General features: G+C 42.6%; 2 protein-coding genes across 2 annotated transcripts in view; one reads left to right on the top strand and one right to left on the bottom strand.

Moving 5' to 3' along the window:
• Window positions 1-5,647: 5,647 nt before the first annotated feature.
• Window positions 5,648-16,829, bottom strand: SFRP4 (secreted frizzled related protein 4). The gene is made up of 6 exons (XM_042044029.1): window positions 15,724-16,829; window positions 15,489-15,569; window positions 15,333-15,398; window positions 12,578-12,776; window positions 9,325-9,388; window positions 5,648-6,841 (listed from the first exon to the last, which is right to left on the bottom strand). Exons 1-6 carry the CDS (start codon window positions 16,163-16,165, stop codon window positions 6,653-6,655), a joined length of 1,041 nt encoding a protein of 346 aa, XP_041899963.1. The 5' UTR covers window positions 16,166-16,829; the 3' UTR covers window positions 5,648-6,652.
• Window positions 16,830-17,308: 479 nt separating this feature from the next.
• Window positions 17,309-17,807, top strand: part of EPDR1 (ependymin related 1) — a 30,625-nt gene continuing 30,126 nt past the window's right edge. Inside the window, exons 1-2 of the mRNA XM_042044269.1 lie at window positions 17,309-17,369; window positions 17,574-17,766. Coding sequence (XP_041900203.1) covers window positions 17,309-17,369; window positions 17,574-17,766 — 254 coding nt within the window. The remainder of the gene's footprint in view (window positions 17,370-17,573; window positions 17,767-17,807) is intronic.

Below are 17,807 nucleotides of genomic sequence, written 5' to 3'. Positions count from 1 at the left end.
TATTCTGTAGCTGATATATTCTCACTTTTGCTGTCTGAGTCTGTTGAAGGCTGAGATTCTAAAGACTGGCATTCACTTAAAGCAATTTACTTACTTTGTTGATTCTAAGTGTGAAGTCCAGAAAGAATGAAGTCCTTCTCATAATTTCTTTATTGTTCCTATTGTATTTAGTACAACTAGCTGTTATAAAGAGCTTCCTGACAAATATTTCTGTTGTGATGGGGCATTTGTTATTATAGACATTCCTCCAGCAGAAGTTGGACTGAGCATTCTCTTGGTGGCCCATTTTCACCTACAACTGCTTTACTGCCACAAACTCAGCTTGAGGTTCACTAGCCTGTAGGAGGTTGTAATTAGTGCAGAATTTATATGTCGCCTCACTGAGGTGAGTTCTGAGAAACATTATTCAGGATTGCTGTATATTCTTTGGCTACTTTTTTACTTCAAAAACTCATTAAAACTGTTCTTCCTGGCATTATTTAACCACTCTGGGTCTTTTGGGTCCTGGCACGCTGTACTTTAAACCAAGAAGCAGCCTCAGAAAAGAGCACATTGCTTGAGTAGAGCAATTTCACATACATCAATTCAGGTCATTTCCTCAGATCTTTGCTGGAGTTAATGGCTTCTCAACCACTGGGAGAAATACAATGCTGAAAGTTTAGGTGGATTTATTTTTTGACAGGAGCAGAAATGTTGAAAATGTGTTTATGTCTTATTAAGAGCCCATAATATGTCTGGTGGAAGTTCACCATCAAATAGCTTGATAAGTATCATAAATGGGTTATGAATACTGTGAAATCTCTTAGCTCTGGTCTGGGAAATTTCAGTTTGCTGTGGGGATACTGTAGCTCCACGTCTGCCAATTTAAGCGTGGTAAAATTTTGTATACTGAGTTATTGCTCTTGTTTGACCATTATCCTTCACACTGCATCACATCATTCTTAAACAATGTAACATTTTTGTCAGTCTGGTTTCACTATTGGATGTTGAAGGATTTTGTCTGTTTGGGGTCCCATATTTGTGTGTGTCAATTACAATTCCTTCTTTGTGCTTGGTTAAAGCAATCCAGTATACACCATTGAAATATTATGCATAGATCTATGACAGTTTTTTCTTCATGTTGCCTGAGTATCCAAACTCAAATTGAAATGTGAGAACATTTCATTTATTAATGCTCATTTTCTTCTCCTAAATAGGTTCTTGATCTTAAAGTCTAATAGCAGCTTTGAAAAGGAGATACATCTTAAAACATCAAACATAACTGTTTCAGTTAGATGATGAAGAGATTCAGATTTGCAAAGCTTTTATATCTTTGAGAAACAGACCGTTGTAGAATTATCAAAATATGCATTCAAAAGAATGGCAATCAAAATACTGTCAGTATTTTAAGAGATTGCTTTGTCTCTTTAAAAGTTAACTCACCCCATAGGTATTGCACACATTATTTATACTGCCATCCATTCTTCTTTGAAAATTATATTACTGTGACATAAATATGGATGCAATTTTTAAGAATTTGAACATTTGCGATGGGATCAGCAATCATTTGATTTATAGAGTCAGGAGGACTCTGTTCCAACATAAACTCCATGGAGTTTCACAGATTAAAATCATCCTGCAATTAAATTTACACAACTCTGCTGCGTACAAAACTTACAGAAAGTCTGACTCTGTCCGTTTATCTCATATCTAAATGCCAGTTCAAAAGAGAATGGCCTTTACGACTGTTTATTTAGAAAATATCTTGTAGTTCATCATAGAATTAGGTGGTGCAAAGATGTGATTATAATTCTTCCAACACTAACAAAAGATAACATAATTATTCTTCTGATTTTTTTCCCAGCAGGAGAGAAATGGAACCACAGGGCATGTTTATTTGTACCACAGACCACATATTTCCTTGTTTAGGAACTTTAATGAAATCATAACTTGACACTAAAGACTACATTAAAGATCTATTTCAGTTTAGACTGATAAACAGGAGGGTTATAAATCCCAAAACACTGTTTTAGAAGAATAAGTATGTCTGATTGTACTGAGTTTTTGTACTGAATTACTACATAAAAAAATAAGACAAGTGGAGAAAAAGCTTTTTTTCCCTGCCAAGAAGATGGAGTCAATCAGCCTGTGGCTCTGTACCATTGCACTGTTTTTCCTTTGCTCTGACTGCTGAACGAACTACACGGGCAAGTCAGACCTTGCAAGTATCTGTTCAGTTTATCCACAGTTCTTTGTGAGCAAATAATCAGCTTTCTGGTTACCTTGCTCAGAGAATACGTACTGATGTTCTCGGAGTATCTACAAACCATAAAGTTTTCATCACCTTGTAACCACAAAGAAATCAAAATACTTAGGGTGTTGTTCTGTTTGGGGCATCTCTTGGTCACTCTGATACACCCATTAATCTTCTGTCTGGGTATAGACTGCGTGACATATTTAAGGTCATTTTGGGGCTTGATCTTAGTATCCTCATCTAGAGAAAAGGAGTGTGCCCTCCCTTCCTTTATGCTCATTTCCATAGCGGTTTATCCACAAGCCTTTTGGCAGCAACAGGAATCAATCTAATATTAATAGATTACCTAGAAGCCCTCAAATTTACTGCATATCCAGCAGGCAAGTTTGAAACCCTGTTTTACATTCCAATAAGGCTGTTGTTTAATTTCAGAGATGTTACATGACATATAGTGTCAGCAGTTGAAATTGAGTGCAATTTTTACAGAAAGTCTTGGCTAGCTCTAATTAGAAGTAATGAACTTCTATAGAAATTACAGACTGGCAAGTTAGTTGGGGGCGGGAGGGGTATTTATATATGGAAACATAATTTTGAATGTTTGTTGACCCGTATTGATGGATTATATTTATTTACAAAGTTAATTGTAGTGGATGTAGTTTACCAGAAAAATCCGGTTGAGGAAATGTTTTCAGATGTGCATTTACATTCAACTGCTAAGCACAACCAAAAAGCATGTGTCGGTTGTGCATAATTGGAGTAAATATTTTTTCAGGTTTCATTCATTTGGAATCTAGGTTACAATTCTGGATGAAAGAATTTAAGAGCTGTTTGAGTATTTTGGACAGGAAAATCTTTTTATTTGCTTAGGAAGTATTTCTCAGTCATATGCACTGACTGGACGAAAGTTGCAACACTGAATTGAAGTGACCGGGTCATTCGGGTCTTGTTGGAGGGGGGTTTATGGGTTTTTTAAAAATGTGTTTCATAAAGAAGCTCTGATTTGCATTTACAGTGAGCTTCTAAAATGGTGCCAATCATTCACAAGTAGAGTAAATATTTTTTCAGGTTTCATTCTTTTGGAACTGAGGTTAGAACATTCAGTGAAAATACTGAATGACACTTCTAACTAAACCGGGCACACGTGTGTGGGAGGTAGTAAGAAACTCACGAGGAGCATACGCTTGGTGTTCCAGGCAATTTTTATTTTATATGAAAAAATCCCAAGCCCCTCAGTAAGAAGGCAGATGCAACATTGGGAAAAAAACATTTGACACTTTAAGGATTTGACCTGTTAATTTTTCATCTTTAAGTAGTTACAGCAATTACATTCATCCAGCAGCAAACTATTTGCCCCCTCTGCTGAATCGAAGTTTGGTAACTCCAGTGCTGGAGTGCACAAGCACAGCAATGGCTACATCTGGCCATGGATGTGCATGAGAAGAGGTGAGTCTGACCTTTTGCCACACGCCAGGGAGCAGAGGTGGTGAGTGGACCCTGTGGGGAGGAATTTGCCTGCTCTCACAGCCCTCACTGCTCCAACACCTATTTCACGCCTTTGCAAGGGAAGGGAAGGAAAACTGGCTGGAGGGTGCAGATGTTCTGGGTCTGGATTCAGCTGGCATTTGGTATTACAGGAAGTTAATATTTGTAGGGGATTTTCAAAATTTGCATTAGTGCTGAATTGGGTCAGCCCATGGCTTCTTAAAATATAGGAAAAAATAGGTTTGGAAAAACACACTACCTTATTAATTTATCCCTTGCATGTCTGTTCTTTGTATTATCATATCCCCTGCTTTTTGTTGTATTGCCTTTCCTTCTTCCATATTTTTACCATATCAGATTGAAAGTCAGCATAAAGCATACACAAAAATGTCAAGGAGTTTGGAAACACATGGCCTGGTGCATCAATGTTTACTCCAGCATACTGAAATGGTCAATCTAATGACAGCGACTTGAAGGAATGGTGACAATTCTCTGGAGAAAATAATTTGTACATTTTTTCCTCTGACAAAAAGAAAAAAAATTTATTTTAACAGTTGTAAAATAATACGTGATGTTGCTGTGGAGTCTAGGTAGCTGTTCCAAAAGTTTGATTTAACAAACATCACACTTGACTATGTTCACAATAAAACTGCTTTAAGTGATATCTCATGACTTCAGTATTTGTTATTTCAACATCACATTGATACGACTGTCACTCATTCTTTAATGGCTAACCATATATATATTTATTGGGGTACTTTAAATTGGGATCAATAGGTAATCAAAGCTTAAGTACTCCGGCTACACAGTACCTAAAACTATTTCAGAAGTTTTCCAATCATACTGATCTCTTAGATCATGCTTACTTAAATCAGCATTTTCAAACTCACCTAAATAAGTCACCTGCGAGGGAAATTCTGTCTCCTTTGATTTCCATTTCAGTTTTTCCATTTTGCTGAACATGATTAAGGTTCCACCTATAGGCTGTATTTAAGCACCTAAGTTTGTAGTCTGTTTTTTTAGACTTGTCAAATACACATCATTCTCCTAAAGTCAACAGATGCTATATATGCTCGGCATTCCTGGCACCTGGAATGAACTTTAGATCTAATTCTGCGGTGTTCCATGTCAACAAAGTACTGCACCTGCCCAGAATTACCGGTAGGGCTACACTCAAATGCTGACCTTTGTATATTTTAACTGCTCAAAGCTCAACAGTGACCATTTAGGTTGGTTTTTTCCCCCTGAACTATTCTATATGCTATTATTCCATTTTCTTGTAACACCTGTGTCTGTTTTAAACACTGTAACTTGGCATCTATGTCTCCAATTTGCGTTAGCAAATTACCAAGTATATAACTACTGCTACTAAAATCACTCCAGAATAGTCTGCCTTGAATTTCACTCATGCAAATTTCATTGTAATTCTTGTAATGGCAAAGATCAACATACTGACATGACCAATTGTAGCTCCTTATAATAATCTACACAGAACTCCTTTTTTTTTTCTGACATAGAACTTCTCTATTATAAAAATCCTCATTTTACCAGAATTGACCAGTCTAGTCCTTAGTCTTCCTGCAGGAAAACTGAAAGGTCTTTCAGGCATCTATCATGATCTCTTCTGATCTTAATGTTGATCTTCTTGTGTGTTACATGAAATTGAAATCAGAATGCGTTATCTATGCTGCCTCATCCAAGTACACCATGGAAGGAATAGCATAAATGCCATCTTGGAATGATGTCGATTAGATTTATCTCACCTTTGCTGTTTTAATACCTCAGAAAGAAAATGTTAAGTCAGTAAACTTACCACATAAACAAAAGCATCTGCTTTCCTGTCACCCTTTTCAGGGTAAATGTTACCTTCTGACAAGAAAAACTGCAGATACCCAGTTGCTTTGAGAAGCACATTAATAGGGACAAGGCTGGTTTATTTATTTATTTATTTATTTGGTCTCAGACAAAGGTTAGAAATACGGTGTCAAATGATAAAAAGTTATCCAAATGATTACTGAGCCACTTGAAGCCCTATCTTCTCCTTAATACTGTACAGGAGCTGTCAGTTATCTTTAGAATAAAGCTTCTATTCCAGTTTTCATAGCAAAGCTATATTACAGCAAATGTGTTACTTTTAAGGATTCTACAGATCTGTTCACTTTAATCTGTCCTTTTGAAAAATACTGATTTTTCAATTAGATGCTTAAATATATTTGAAATTAGAACAACAGAAGCCAGCCTGAAGTACAGTAAAAAAAATTAAATGTCTGCTTTGAATGTATTTTTACTACACAAACCCACAAGATCAAATACTATCACTGTAAGCATATTTTCGGCACACTCAAAAATAATCACATAATGCATACCCAGATGCTTAATGGTAAACTATGCTTTTCAACACTGAACAAGGGTTGTGATTCCAAACAGCAGATAGGTTCAGCTCCAGCAGCAGCAGTCATTGCTGCCTGAGATATCTGCTAGAGTTTACCATACTTCTGCTGCTCCTCAGCTGCTGCGTCTGGTGAGCTCTCAGCTAATTCACAGACTAAGGCACAGACTACTACACCAGCTGAGGAGAGAAACTCCATGCAGCTCTCCAGCATGTGGGAGGGAAGCAGACCAGACAACTGGTACAAGGAGTCAAAACCTCTGGCAGACAAGGCTAGTTCTATCTAGATGGGAAATCAGAGCCCAAAGATAAAGCTCAGACAGCTGGAATATGCCTACCTCATATTAGTGCAAACCTATGCTCTATGGCTTGTAGTGACTTGAAAGGACAAGCAAACCTTTTAACAGTAAAGTGCAGCAAAAAGGTCAATGTAGAAACTGACATGATTTTTTTAAGTTGATGAGTTCCAAATTAATAAAACATGCTGACCAAGCCAGGTTGTGACCCTTGTCGTGCAGGGAAAGTCCTTTCTTTTGGGAATTTCACCCTCATACTTTTTTAGGGTTGATTTCTTTCTGGCCGTTTCTTATTTTAATGGCCTTTTTGGGGCCACTGACCAGCGGGCTGGTGTTCTTGGGTTGCGGTTTCAGGGCTCCACTCTGACCGCTGCGTCCTGAATTCTGGTTCTTACTGGGGGCAGTTCGCCGCTTTTGTTCCTGCAGTCTCTGTTCCCACCTCTGTAGAAATGCAGAAGACAAAGAGGATGAGTTAGGGAAGGACATAATCATAAATAATTACATCTTAATCAAAGCTATCTTGGACCACTGATGCTAGTACTGCCTTTAACAGTTCCGTGCTCTACTGCAAGGCCATTGATGTCAGCATGCATGGCTATTTGCAGGGAGAACCTGCCATGTGTTCTTGGGTAGAGGGAATTTCCACAACACCAGCAGATGGAAATGACAATTGCCCATCTCGTGTGCATGCTGCATGTGAGTGTCTTTTCAGAAATAGGGGGGAGCTGGCATCACGCATTCAAAAAGCCAGGATCAGCACACTGGAACTCCTTCGCCCCTTCTTCGCTGTCTTGCTGAACGTGCTACTTGACTTTGCCTCAGAAAAGTCTGCAGGAATCAAACTATCCTTTCACAATATGTATTTAAGCACACAGCTACCAGGGGAGCTGGTAATTACTTTCTGCTTTCCCCTGGGGTGGAAAGGACTGAGCATGAACCAGCTTATGTTATGGACAGACTGAAATCACAGTGTTGAGAGTTGCAACGGCATGGTTCCAATAGTGCACCTGAAGCTTTATTCAGTAGCATCCCTGAGAAATTTTGAAAAGCAATTAGATCAACAAGCCCACCAAAGATAATAGCTGTCAGATTTTCAAATCCAATAGTGCACTAGTTAAAAAACAGGTTTTTACAGTGAGTTTAAGTGGTTAGGTCTCCAAAAAATGGAGGGATCCATAAAACAGCCACAGAGACTGAAGACTTTCACCTCTAGGAACAGAAGTACCTACTTTAAAGAAAACAGGTAGGTAGTAAAACCTGGAAAGGGTCTCATCTCTCCCCTCTATTATCCTTCTCTTCTGGAACTCCTAAAGGTAGGGGATTTACACAGCGATGAGAGCAAAAGAAGTGCTCTCTAGCTTCCCAATTTAGCACATCTGCACTGACCCTGTTGCAACTCAGATTCTTGTCCTGGCTAGAGAAAAGACCAGCCATGTTGTGGTTATGTTAACAACTGTCTTCTGTGGTTGACAGACAGCCCAAAACATCCATTTTAAGTGGTAACTCACGACAAAATTTGGATGCAAGTCTTCAGAGATGAACGATGGGCATCGAAGTGAAGACACTGTGATACCTCCATACTGGCTTTGTGTAGTCAGAGTAATTTTATGCATCTTTATAAAACCAAAACTATCTGTAGACATTCAGTTATGTCCCACTCAAATTTGTTTAAATGAGATTTAGTTTATGAAACTATTAATATGAGAGGAAATGACACCTGCTTTGAAGGGTATTTTGTTTGGCAGTCATGCATCTATTTGACAATCTGGAAACTAATGCCCAAACATGTTTCAAGACACAATTAGAAATGACAAAACAGTGTGAGGAGGTGACTAAAACACACTGTGTGCCAGTAACAGGCCATTAAGTTGACAACTAAAGGATTTCAGGAGTCCAAGTCATATGCCAATATTCTTCTAAATCCCACATGGTATCCTCTGCAGTTGCCATATATCTATTTTTTTAAGATTTAAAGCATGTTTTCTTTTGCACACATGGGTTTCACATGAGTAAGTGAAAAGGGTATGACAGAAGCACTGAATGCAGTTTCCTCAAAGAAGCTGGTCTGTAATCTAAAAGCTTGTGTTTATGGATTCCTACATCTCTTTTCCTCCTATCAATTGCCAATCAACTCATAACTAAGACAAACATACATGTACACCCTGAAACATACATGTGTGTCCTTAATGCTCTAAAAACTTTTCTGAATTCCAAAAATAACTTTCTTCCATCTCTAAAAGTGGGAGAAAGAACAAGACCTTCTCTCAATCCATCCTTTCTTTCCGCTAAAACAAGGAGTTTACAAGTAGAGAGTGATATCAAATGCTATCCTGAAGCCCCAAAAAACAGGGGCATCTGCTGTACCTGCCACCCATGTCTCTATACTATAGACTTTTCCTTCCATTGTTTCCTGAATCCAGAGAGACAATGTCCAATCCTTTGAGTGGGTCTTTGTAGGGAGTACCTGGTGAGAAGTGTGTGTTTCCAGCCTACAATATTTAACGCAGCAAAAACCATTAATCCAGTGCAGAGGATTTTAACTTCCTTTCTTATCTAATGTGGGCTATATACTCATCTGCATATCACCTTCACTTTCATATCATCACTACTTGTGGCAGCAGGGATATGAGAGAAATTCCTAGAGACATTACTGTAAGAAGCCAGAGTTCATACAAAGATCATCCCACCATGTAAAATTAAATAGAAATAAAATTTTAGACAGCCTAAACCACAAGATTAAAATATTCAAATTTTCACTTATACTTGTGTAACTATGAGGTCTGAAAATGTTCAAGTGGAAATAATGATACCAAGAGGAGTTAAAGATATCTGAAAGTCATCAAAGTTAATCAATACTGAAGTAAAACAAAGGTGTTTAACTTTTGATCAAGAATATCAGCATTCTTTTCTTTGGTTGCATTTACCTTAAATCTTCTGTTTAGTTGGTCCTTCCATTTTTCAACTAGACATCCATCAAGAAGCATCAACCTGAAAATTAAGAAATATGCACAAGTTAAAGATATTTCTGATTTTAATTCCTGAGATGCCATTCCTGATGGTTTAACATAGATTGAGGTTGAAATGCACCCACAGGTACCAATACTGACAGTTTTTATGTATGCAATGATGGCATGCCAGATGTTTCTCTGTGTTTGTGTGAAGACTAGATCAAACTAACGTATTTTACTTCTGAATTAGAAAAAAAAAAAGGCAACTGTTTCACATCCACCAGTTAATACAGCTCAGCTGAAAAATAGTAATATAATTATCTGATCACTTACAATTGTATCCATTTCTACCTAAAAATATATGAGGATGGCATTATGTGTTTCCTACACCTAACTCCTTAATGAGTGCTTTAAGGTGAATTTGGAAGACGTATGGTTAGAGATACTTGCCTACCAATGAAATCTGGCTAGCTCCTGCATGAAAACATTGAGTCTAGGTGTTATAAAATGAGCAAAACAAAAAATGTGACTATTAAATGTATATGCCTTAGACAGCTCCTAAAATAGTTTATTCTAAAGCAGTCTGATGTCACACCTTCTATGTCCCAACCTAGAGACAACTTTTTGGGGTTTTTTAGGTTTGGTTGGTTGAGATACCAGGCCTTAATATGCCCTAATATAAATGTCACTAAAATTCTGGGGGTTTTTACTTAGACACCAGTGTTGGCTGGAAATATCAAAATATCATTATAAATGCACACAACATCACACAGCACTGTTCTGGCTGGTGAAGGCTGAACAGGGTAGCTGGGCCTGATCTCCGCCTTCTATGAATAGCATTGCTGCTCTTAGCAGCTCAAACACAGCACAAAATCCTGCCTCTCGTAGTCATTAGCCACTGTGCATCCAGTTTGACCAAACAGAAAAGGTCTAACGTGAGTGCAAACCCTGGAGAATCAGGACCAATATGCTGTACATTTCCTTTTCTTTCCAAGGAGAGATTAGAGAACAAATGTACAGGGCTGATGCCAAGGCCACATTGCCATGAATGAAACCACAGCATGGGGATCATCTGGCACAGCTTTGGTTCAGGTCAAATTATACAGTGAGGCTCTAACCCTAACAACAGGCAATAGGTATTTTGCCATTGGCTGTAGAGGAGGTACAGCTTCTACCCATTTTGCCTCTGTCATTTTAAAAAACTGCTGTAACTCAAAACCTTCTGTTTGCATGCCACTGAGTTCAACAGGAAGCACATATAATAGTTTATGTTTCTTTTTCAAATCCATTTTAGTACACTATATGAAATTAAAAACCTCAATGACCTTTAAAAACCATCACAAGATATTTAGTGAATCGTGTGTTCTTCCATAATAACGGAGATGCAGATTGTGATCTTTGACTTATAAAATCTCCCTTTCCTAACAGCCTCCAGAGAATCCTCTCCAACAAAGCCCTGCAACCCAGAGCTCCTCCATTGCAATTTTGGTCATGGTCCTTCTACATGAGTCAGAGCTTGTATCCCTAAAACGACTAACATAAATAGAGTGCTCTACATTAATACTTGTGAAATACTTCCAGACCTGGAGGGGCAACGTGCTGGGCAGTAATAAAACACTGTGCTTGCTAGCTCGCCAAAAAAATAAGTTAAAGCAATAAGATATCAGATGGCAAATTTTAGAAACACCTACAAAATGCTTTTAAAATATCAACACAAAACTCATTACAAATATGGATATGGCCCATTACATCCCACACATGGATGTTCTGTAGTCCTTACAAGTGTGAGTGACCAATTAACAGCAACTTCACCACATGTAAAACCAGCCTGCACATTTTACAGACAGCCTTGCCTCCAACCCACAAAATACAGGCCTACACAGTACCTAAAACACCACTGATGCCGTGATGATTTTTTGCCTTTTCTTATATACCTTTTTATAACTTCTGTATTCTTAGTGTTTTTTAGCCTACATTCTTGGACTTGTTTATCAAGCTAGAAGACTAAACATTTTAGAAGCTTCGTAGTTAGGGATCAGAAAGCCCCAGACACCAAGGTCCTCTCCTGAACACATTTTGTAAACTCAGATAGAACCATCCAGGGGAAAGTTCCTCAGGGAAGGGGGCTCACTCGAGTCTCTCACTGGGGAATCTTTGATAGATATTCTAATTAGTAAGACCTACAATGTGATACCAGATCTTTTGTGGGGTGTGCATTGCGGTGTGCATTGAAGTGCATTCCACCTGGACGTGGTGCACCTAAGGATCCTTACAATAAATACAAAGGTAAAATCCCTTTTTCCCTTCTAACTGTGTTTGACTCTTGATTTTAAGACCAGGAAAAGGCATCACCACAACCTGTCCTGCTGGCATCTACTGGTGCATTTGGGGTGCTGATGGGGATGGGATGTCCCCTTCTGCTTCAAGGAACCAGGGAGAAAAGGGAGCTGTGATTCATCACTCCTTCCCCTCCAGACCAGCATGCTAGATTTCCTTCCATGCCTGGGGCTAGGCTGACTGCCAGATGAACAGTCGGGTAAAGTTAGTTTTGTTTTGTTTTTTCATTTAATCATACAGCAGGACTGGCAAGCTGCTCTGAGAGTATTTACTTTTCATCTGCCATCCGGGAGCTGGAGCTCCAACGGCTGCAGCTTTGGCTGGTCCCGGTACGGCTGTGGGATCAGAAACATCTCGCTGACGGCACTGGTCCAAAGTATGGATAGGCCAGTGGAGAAGGCCTAGCTCTGACTCCAGCAGCTCTGCTGACAGAAGATGTGTATCATCTCCTGCCCACTCCCTTGGTGAGACAGAACGATGCCTTCCACGTGGTCCTGCCAACACAGACCATCATCCACAGCCACCACTGGACTTGCTGCACACAAAGCACTCATCCCTATGGGAAGTGGTCCTAAAAAAAGCCACTCCCAAGCTGGAGGTGCTTGAACTGCTGCATGACACCTTATCAATATGCTGTCAGCACCTAATGCCACCAGATTTTATGCTCTTTGTGTGAGCCAAGTTTTGTACACACCAGATCATGGCACAGAGCTGAGGCTGATGGAGAAAGTCAGTTGTGAAGGTAATTGAAACATGTGTGTATGTATGAGTTATCCTAAGAAAAACTATCAGCAAAAGAAGCCTATGATGAGAAAGAGAGCTTTCCTGGTCATCCTTCCCATCTATCACAGCCAGCTCTAACACTTTTCTGCACCACATCGTCAGGGCTCACCTTGAGCGCCACTCATAGCACATGATGAGAACATCCTGCTTTGGTTGAAGAGGCGGGCACTGGCAGGAGGAATTTGTAAGAAGAGGCACTTGGGACAGAGGAATTGGTGTTGAAGACTTGAGTATGTCTTTGACTTCAACCACAGTCGTTATCTCATTGCAGTTCCCTCTTTCTATGCTTTTTACTTTAGCGTGAATGACTGCAAATAGAAAAAAAGAGGAGAACAATAAACATTCTTAGAAATTTAAACACACCTCAAAATTAAGTCAAATATATTAAATTGGAAGCTGTTGTTTTGGTTGTGAAACTAGAACTACTTCTGCCTGTGTGGGCACAAACAGTGGCTTAGAATAACAGAGGCCTGATCTTGCTTTGGTTTTCAGTAGGACTGTTGACAACTGTGAAATTAAACATGTGCTTAAATCTTTGCCAGATCAGGCCAACCAATCTTGCCTGGAATCACACACACAAACAGCTCCTTCAACTCAGACTTGAACAATTCTTTGAGTAAATCTGAGCCATTCTCCAGCCACATCTGGCTATTTCTGATTAAGTAATGGATAATTTACCTCACAGACAATTGTCATGAATTCAGTCTTTACAATAATAAAATAATTTCCTGTAGATTGCAACCAAGAAATACAGCCTTCTCTCAAATATAAGAAAGAAGGGAAGGCTTGAAACAATAGTCAAAAAACTAAGAATCTTAGGATTGCCATAATTTACTTGAGCTATACTCTTTTTCGTCTTTTGCCTTTGGATTCTCTACCAGTAGTGAGATCCACATATAAACCAGACACTGAAACAGGTTGTTCTGACTCTGAATACACAACCACTTGTATTTTACCTTTCATTGAGGCAAACTGCATGTCTGCATGGAGGCAAGAAGGTGAAATTCTGTAGATGGCTCTGAAATGATCCCTGGCTAAATTTGTACCAGCAAACCCTGGTATTACCTACCACTGCAGCATTTCATCCCTTCTCTCTTGTGAGAAATACCAAATCTGATTAATTAAGTATGATTTTTACATAAAGGATTTTGTCTCTACGAAATGTCAAAATAGAAAGGGTTCTACTGTCCAAAAATTCTTCAGTGAAAGAAGCATGAGAAGTGTACAGACCACAGAATGATCAGCCTGCCCCTGCCAGCCACCAGGTCAAAAGCCTTCAAGTGAACCTCGTAACATTTGGAATAAACTTCACATGTAGAAAACAGGAGACCAGCACTTTTAATGCAGTCTGGGGCTTATGTGCTACCTTTATCAGGACATGTATAACAGACACAAAACACAAGAGGAATTTCAGTTTTGGAGACTCACAATCCATTTCCAAGTCTGATTGGTGCTGATAGCTAGAAGTACAATTTGGCTGTATGTCTTATTTTAAAGGTTTTCAGAAAAAAATTGATTTTTAACTCATTAAATCTCACTCCTCAATTCATTTTCCATATAAACAGGTCTATTCATCTCAGAGGGTGCTGAATAAAAATTTACATCTCAAAACCAAAATCTTGAGTTTTGGACCCAAACATAGAGGTTTTACTCAAGGAACACTCCCACTGAAATCACTGGAATCAGAATTTACATGACTAACACCTGTATTTCATTTTGGAACATTTGATATCACTACTTTTTCATATGTTTCAGACAACTGTGGAAGCTCATTGTTCCACCTAAATGTATCTCTATGTTGTACTGAGACAGATCAAGGAATTATATAAAAAGAATAGGTCATGTAAATGCACAAAAATGCTATCATGAACAAATAATTATACAATTACCTAAGCTAGATGTTCAGCTTGATTATTCCCACCAAACATGCTAACAAAAAAGCAAATAACTACAAACGTACTTTCATTTGATATCAAACAAATAGGGATTGAATGATATAATAACAGTACTGCAGGTCAACTGGACAAATTACTTGAAAAAAACCTGCCATCTGGGAAAATGCCAGTAAAGGACAAAATGCAACAATACTGCATATTAAATCCATAGTTAATAGGGGTATCTATTGACATCAGAGGCATTTAATCTGGCATTAATCTAATCTTAATTAGAGTTCTTCCTGACTCACACCATCAGAAAACTGAGGCAGAGGGAAGCCAAAAAGGAAGAATATTTTTATTGCCAATATGTTCTGCAACATAAAATAAAACTATTGGCCACCCCCTTGGCTGGATGGCGCAAATTGTCACTGAATTCCATTAATCTCTGACAATTCCGCACCAGACAGAACACTGCCTAGTAATGTAAAAGCATATATGAATTTCTAAAAACTTTTTACTTTGCTGCAGCTGGTTCACATTTACAAGTTTTATTTGGGTAGAAAATCCCTGTTTATTCTACCTGCTGGATGAAAACAGGAGCTGGTCAAGTGGTCATGCTCATGTTAAACATAATTGCCTTTACTAGAGTGACCTTTGCAGCAGCAACCACCCTTTTTGCAGAGCAACCTGTTGATTTCGGTGCACATTACTGACACTTCACTGCTTTTGTCAGGAACACACCATCATCCGTGCAATTACTACTACTGCCTGCACATGATGTGTGCTACAGCTTAATTTTGGAAGAGGACAGCTAGGTATCCCCAGGCAAACCCCCACTTGGAAAGGCTCTGCTGGAGCAGTCTTCTTTCTGCCACACTTGCTGGATGGGGCCTGGTGTGGTGGCGCCCACAAAGAGCTGCCCAACTTGCAGGGACACAAGGAGGGTGTGGTACAGGCAAAGTGAAGCATTTTCCCCCCTGCACTTACTGTAGCTGTAGTTCTTGGCCAAGTAGGTTGACAGCGTAGGCTTTGTCTTTTTGCACCTGCACCGCTCTTCAAAGGAAGAGAAGGGAGAAAGGTTGAGGGGTGTCAGAGGGACCCTGTCTCCAGGGAGGTGGAGGCGGGGGGTCGTCCAAGGCTCACCCTGGCCGCGGCTCCTGCAGTCAGGCTCCAGGGGTCTGTCCGGCACCATAAAGCCCTGTGTGAAGTCCGTCCACTTCACATCTGCAAACAGAGGTGCGTCAGGGAGTGAAAATTGTCGGTTGACGCTCCAGGACTGGAGCGCGGGGGTCCCGCAGCCCCCCCGTCCCACCCCGGGGCGTCCCGCGGGGGTGGAGGGAGTCCTCCCTCCCACCGCCCGCTCCCCCAGGGTTCTCACCCTCCGGCACGTCGGTGACGATGGCCTCTGGGGAGATGCAGACGCCGCGGTCGTAGACGGGGAGGTCGTCGCAAGCCAGGCTCTCGGGCCAGCTGTGGTTGTAGCGGCGCATGATGGGCTCGCAGCCGTCGCGGGCGCGCTGGCAGACGGAGCGGCACGGCTTGATGGGGTCGTAGAGGAACTCCAGAGTGCAGATGGGGGCGTACATGGCGCAGAGGAAGAAGGGCAGGACCGAGCTGCAGCCGGTGGCCACCAGCTCCTCGTACTGTTCGATAGCGAGGACGGCGTTTTCCTGGGTGCTGTGGTGGAGGTGGTTGGGCATGCGGGTGATGTTCCAGGGCATGGAGCGGCACATGGGGATGCGCACCGCCTCGCACGGCGCGCCCTGCGCCCGCGGGCTCACCCGCAGCCACAGGGACACCGCCACCAAGGCGCGCAGCATCCTCTTCCTCCTCCTTCTCCTCCTTGTCCGCCGCCGCCCACCGCCGCCCCGCGGGTCCCGGCGGCCGAAGGGCGCGGAGCGGCGCTGCCTCCCGGAGACCTGCTGCAGTCAAGTCGCGGGAGCCGCCGCGCCGACAGCCATGGACATCGCGGGACCGCATTTATACCAGTGGCACGAGTGACGTGGGGCCGATCGCGCTCCCTTGGCAGCCCAGCTCCTCCGGGGGGGTGGGAGGTGTGCGCGTTATGTGTGCGTTTTGCTGTGCAGGCACGGTGACATCACCTCCACCCCGTTTAATCCCCCGGCGACATCACTGCGTCTCTCGGCCGCCGCTCCAGCTCCGTTTCAGTTTTTATCTGTGTCATAAATTCCTTCAGGTGGAAGGGGGAGCGGGGGGAAAGGAAACCCAAACCACACGGTTCTGCCGCGGGGCTCTGCGCTCCGGCGCGGGGAGAGGGACCACGACTCCTTCTTGAGGGGCTGAACTTTATACGCCACGTTTTCTCAAGGGAGAAGAAACTTTTTGCGGCTTTGAGGGAACTCCGGTGGCTGTTCCCGACACCTCCAGGGGGTTGCAGAATTCCCTCCATGAGCTCGGCACGGATGGGGAAAGGCGTGAAGCGGACGGGCGGACAGACGGGGTAGTGGCTTGTGGCCCGGTTTGCTCGGGACGAGGGAAGAGGCGGCGGCCGAGCAGAGACGGCAGCGGGGCCGGGGCAGCGCGGGGCCGGTGTGGGGCTGCTGAGCGGGCAGGCAGCCCGCCGCTCCGCTCCACCCGCCTCTGTCCCCCACCAATCGCTTCTGCACACGAGTGGAAGAAGGGGTTTCAGTCTTTTACCAAGCTGTTTTTACTTTTTCTTTCCTTGGTGCTCCACGGCCACGCGCCCCTGGTGCAGCGGAGTGGCGTGCCCACGCGGGGACAAAGGGCTCCCTCACACCCCACCTCTGTTCCCCCATGCACGGAAGGACCTCCAGGCCCTTTCTTCACTGTGGGAAATGCCTCTCCCCAGTTTTTGGGGGACCCGCTGAGTTAAGATTAACTCAATGCCAGGTCATCCCAGTGACCCGAGAGAGACCCAGCGCGGCTCAGAGGTAGCAGCTCCCGGGCTTGCCCCGGCCAGGTACCAGTGTTACCCCCCGAAGATGCAGCAGAGCTGCAGAGACGGAGCATCTGTGGGGCACAGGCCTCGCCCTCCCTTAGTGGGTGAGGAAAGCGCACCCAGCGCGGGCAGGAAACAGCTGATAAACCTAAGAGGGCAGTGGGAGATGAAGGAATGCATGTGGTGAAGGAATGCTTGGTGACACAGTCTGTCCGTGGGGAGGCACTAAAATTCCCCCCTCGAGGGCAACATTAAAGCAGTTTGTCCCAGCAGGTCCCTCTTGTTCGCGTTTCCCCTCGCTCCCTAAGCTCACGCAGAGTGCCCAAGGCTTGGACCTCGCAGCTGCCCCTCTGGGCACCCCCACGGAGCAGTGGGCACGGCCAGGGCGCCCCGACTCTCCCGGCTGCGGGGAGGGCGAGAGTCCTCGTCGCCTGTCGCCGCGCTGCCTCGCGCCGCGCTGGTGGCCGGGCGCTGTCGCGGCAGCCGCGTCTCGCCGCCGAGGTGATGCGTGCGGGTTTGGAGGCGGGCCGCCCCCGCACGCA

This window comes from Corvus kubaryi, unplaced genomic scaffold (assembly GCF_017639235.1).
Source record: "Corvus kubaryi isolate FWS band 111438036 unplaced genomic scaffold, C.kubaryi_AGA036_p1.0 37398, whole genome shotgun sequence".
NCBI classification, from domain to species: domain Eukaryota; kingdom Metazoa; phylum Chordata; class Aves; order Passeriformes; family Corvidae; genus Corvus; species Corvus kubaryi.
This window is presented reverse-complemented; position numbering and strand designations above follow the sequence as displayed.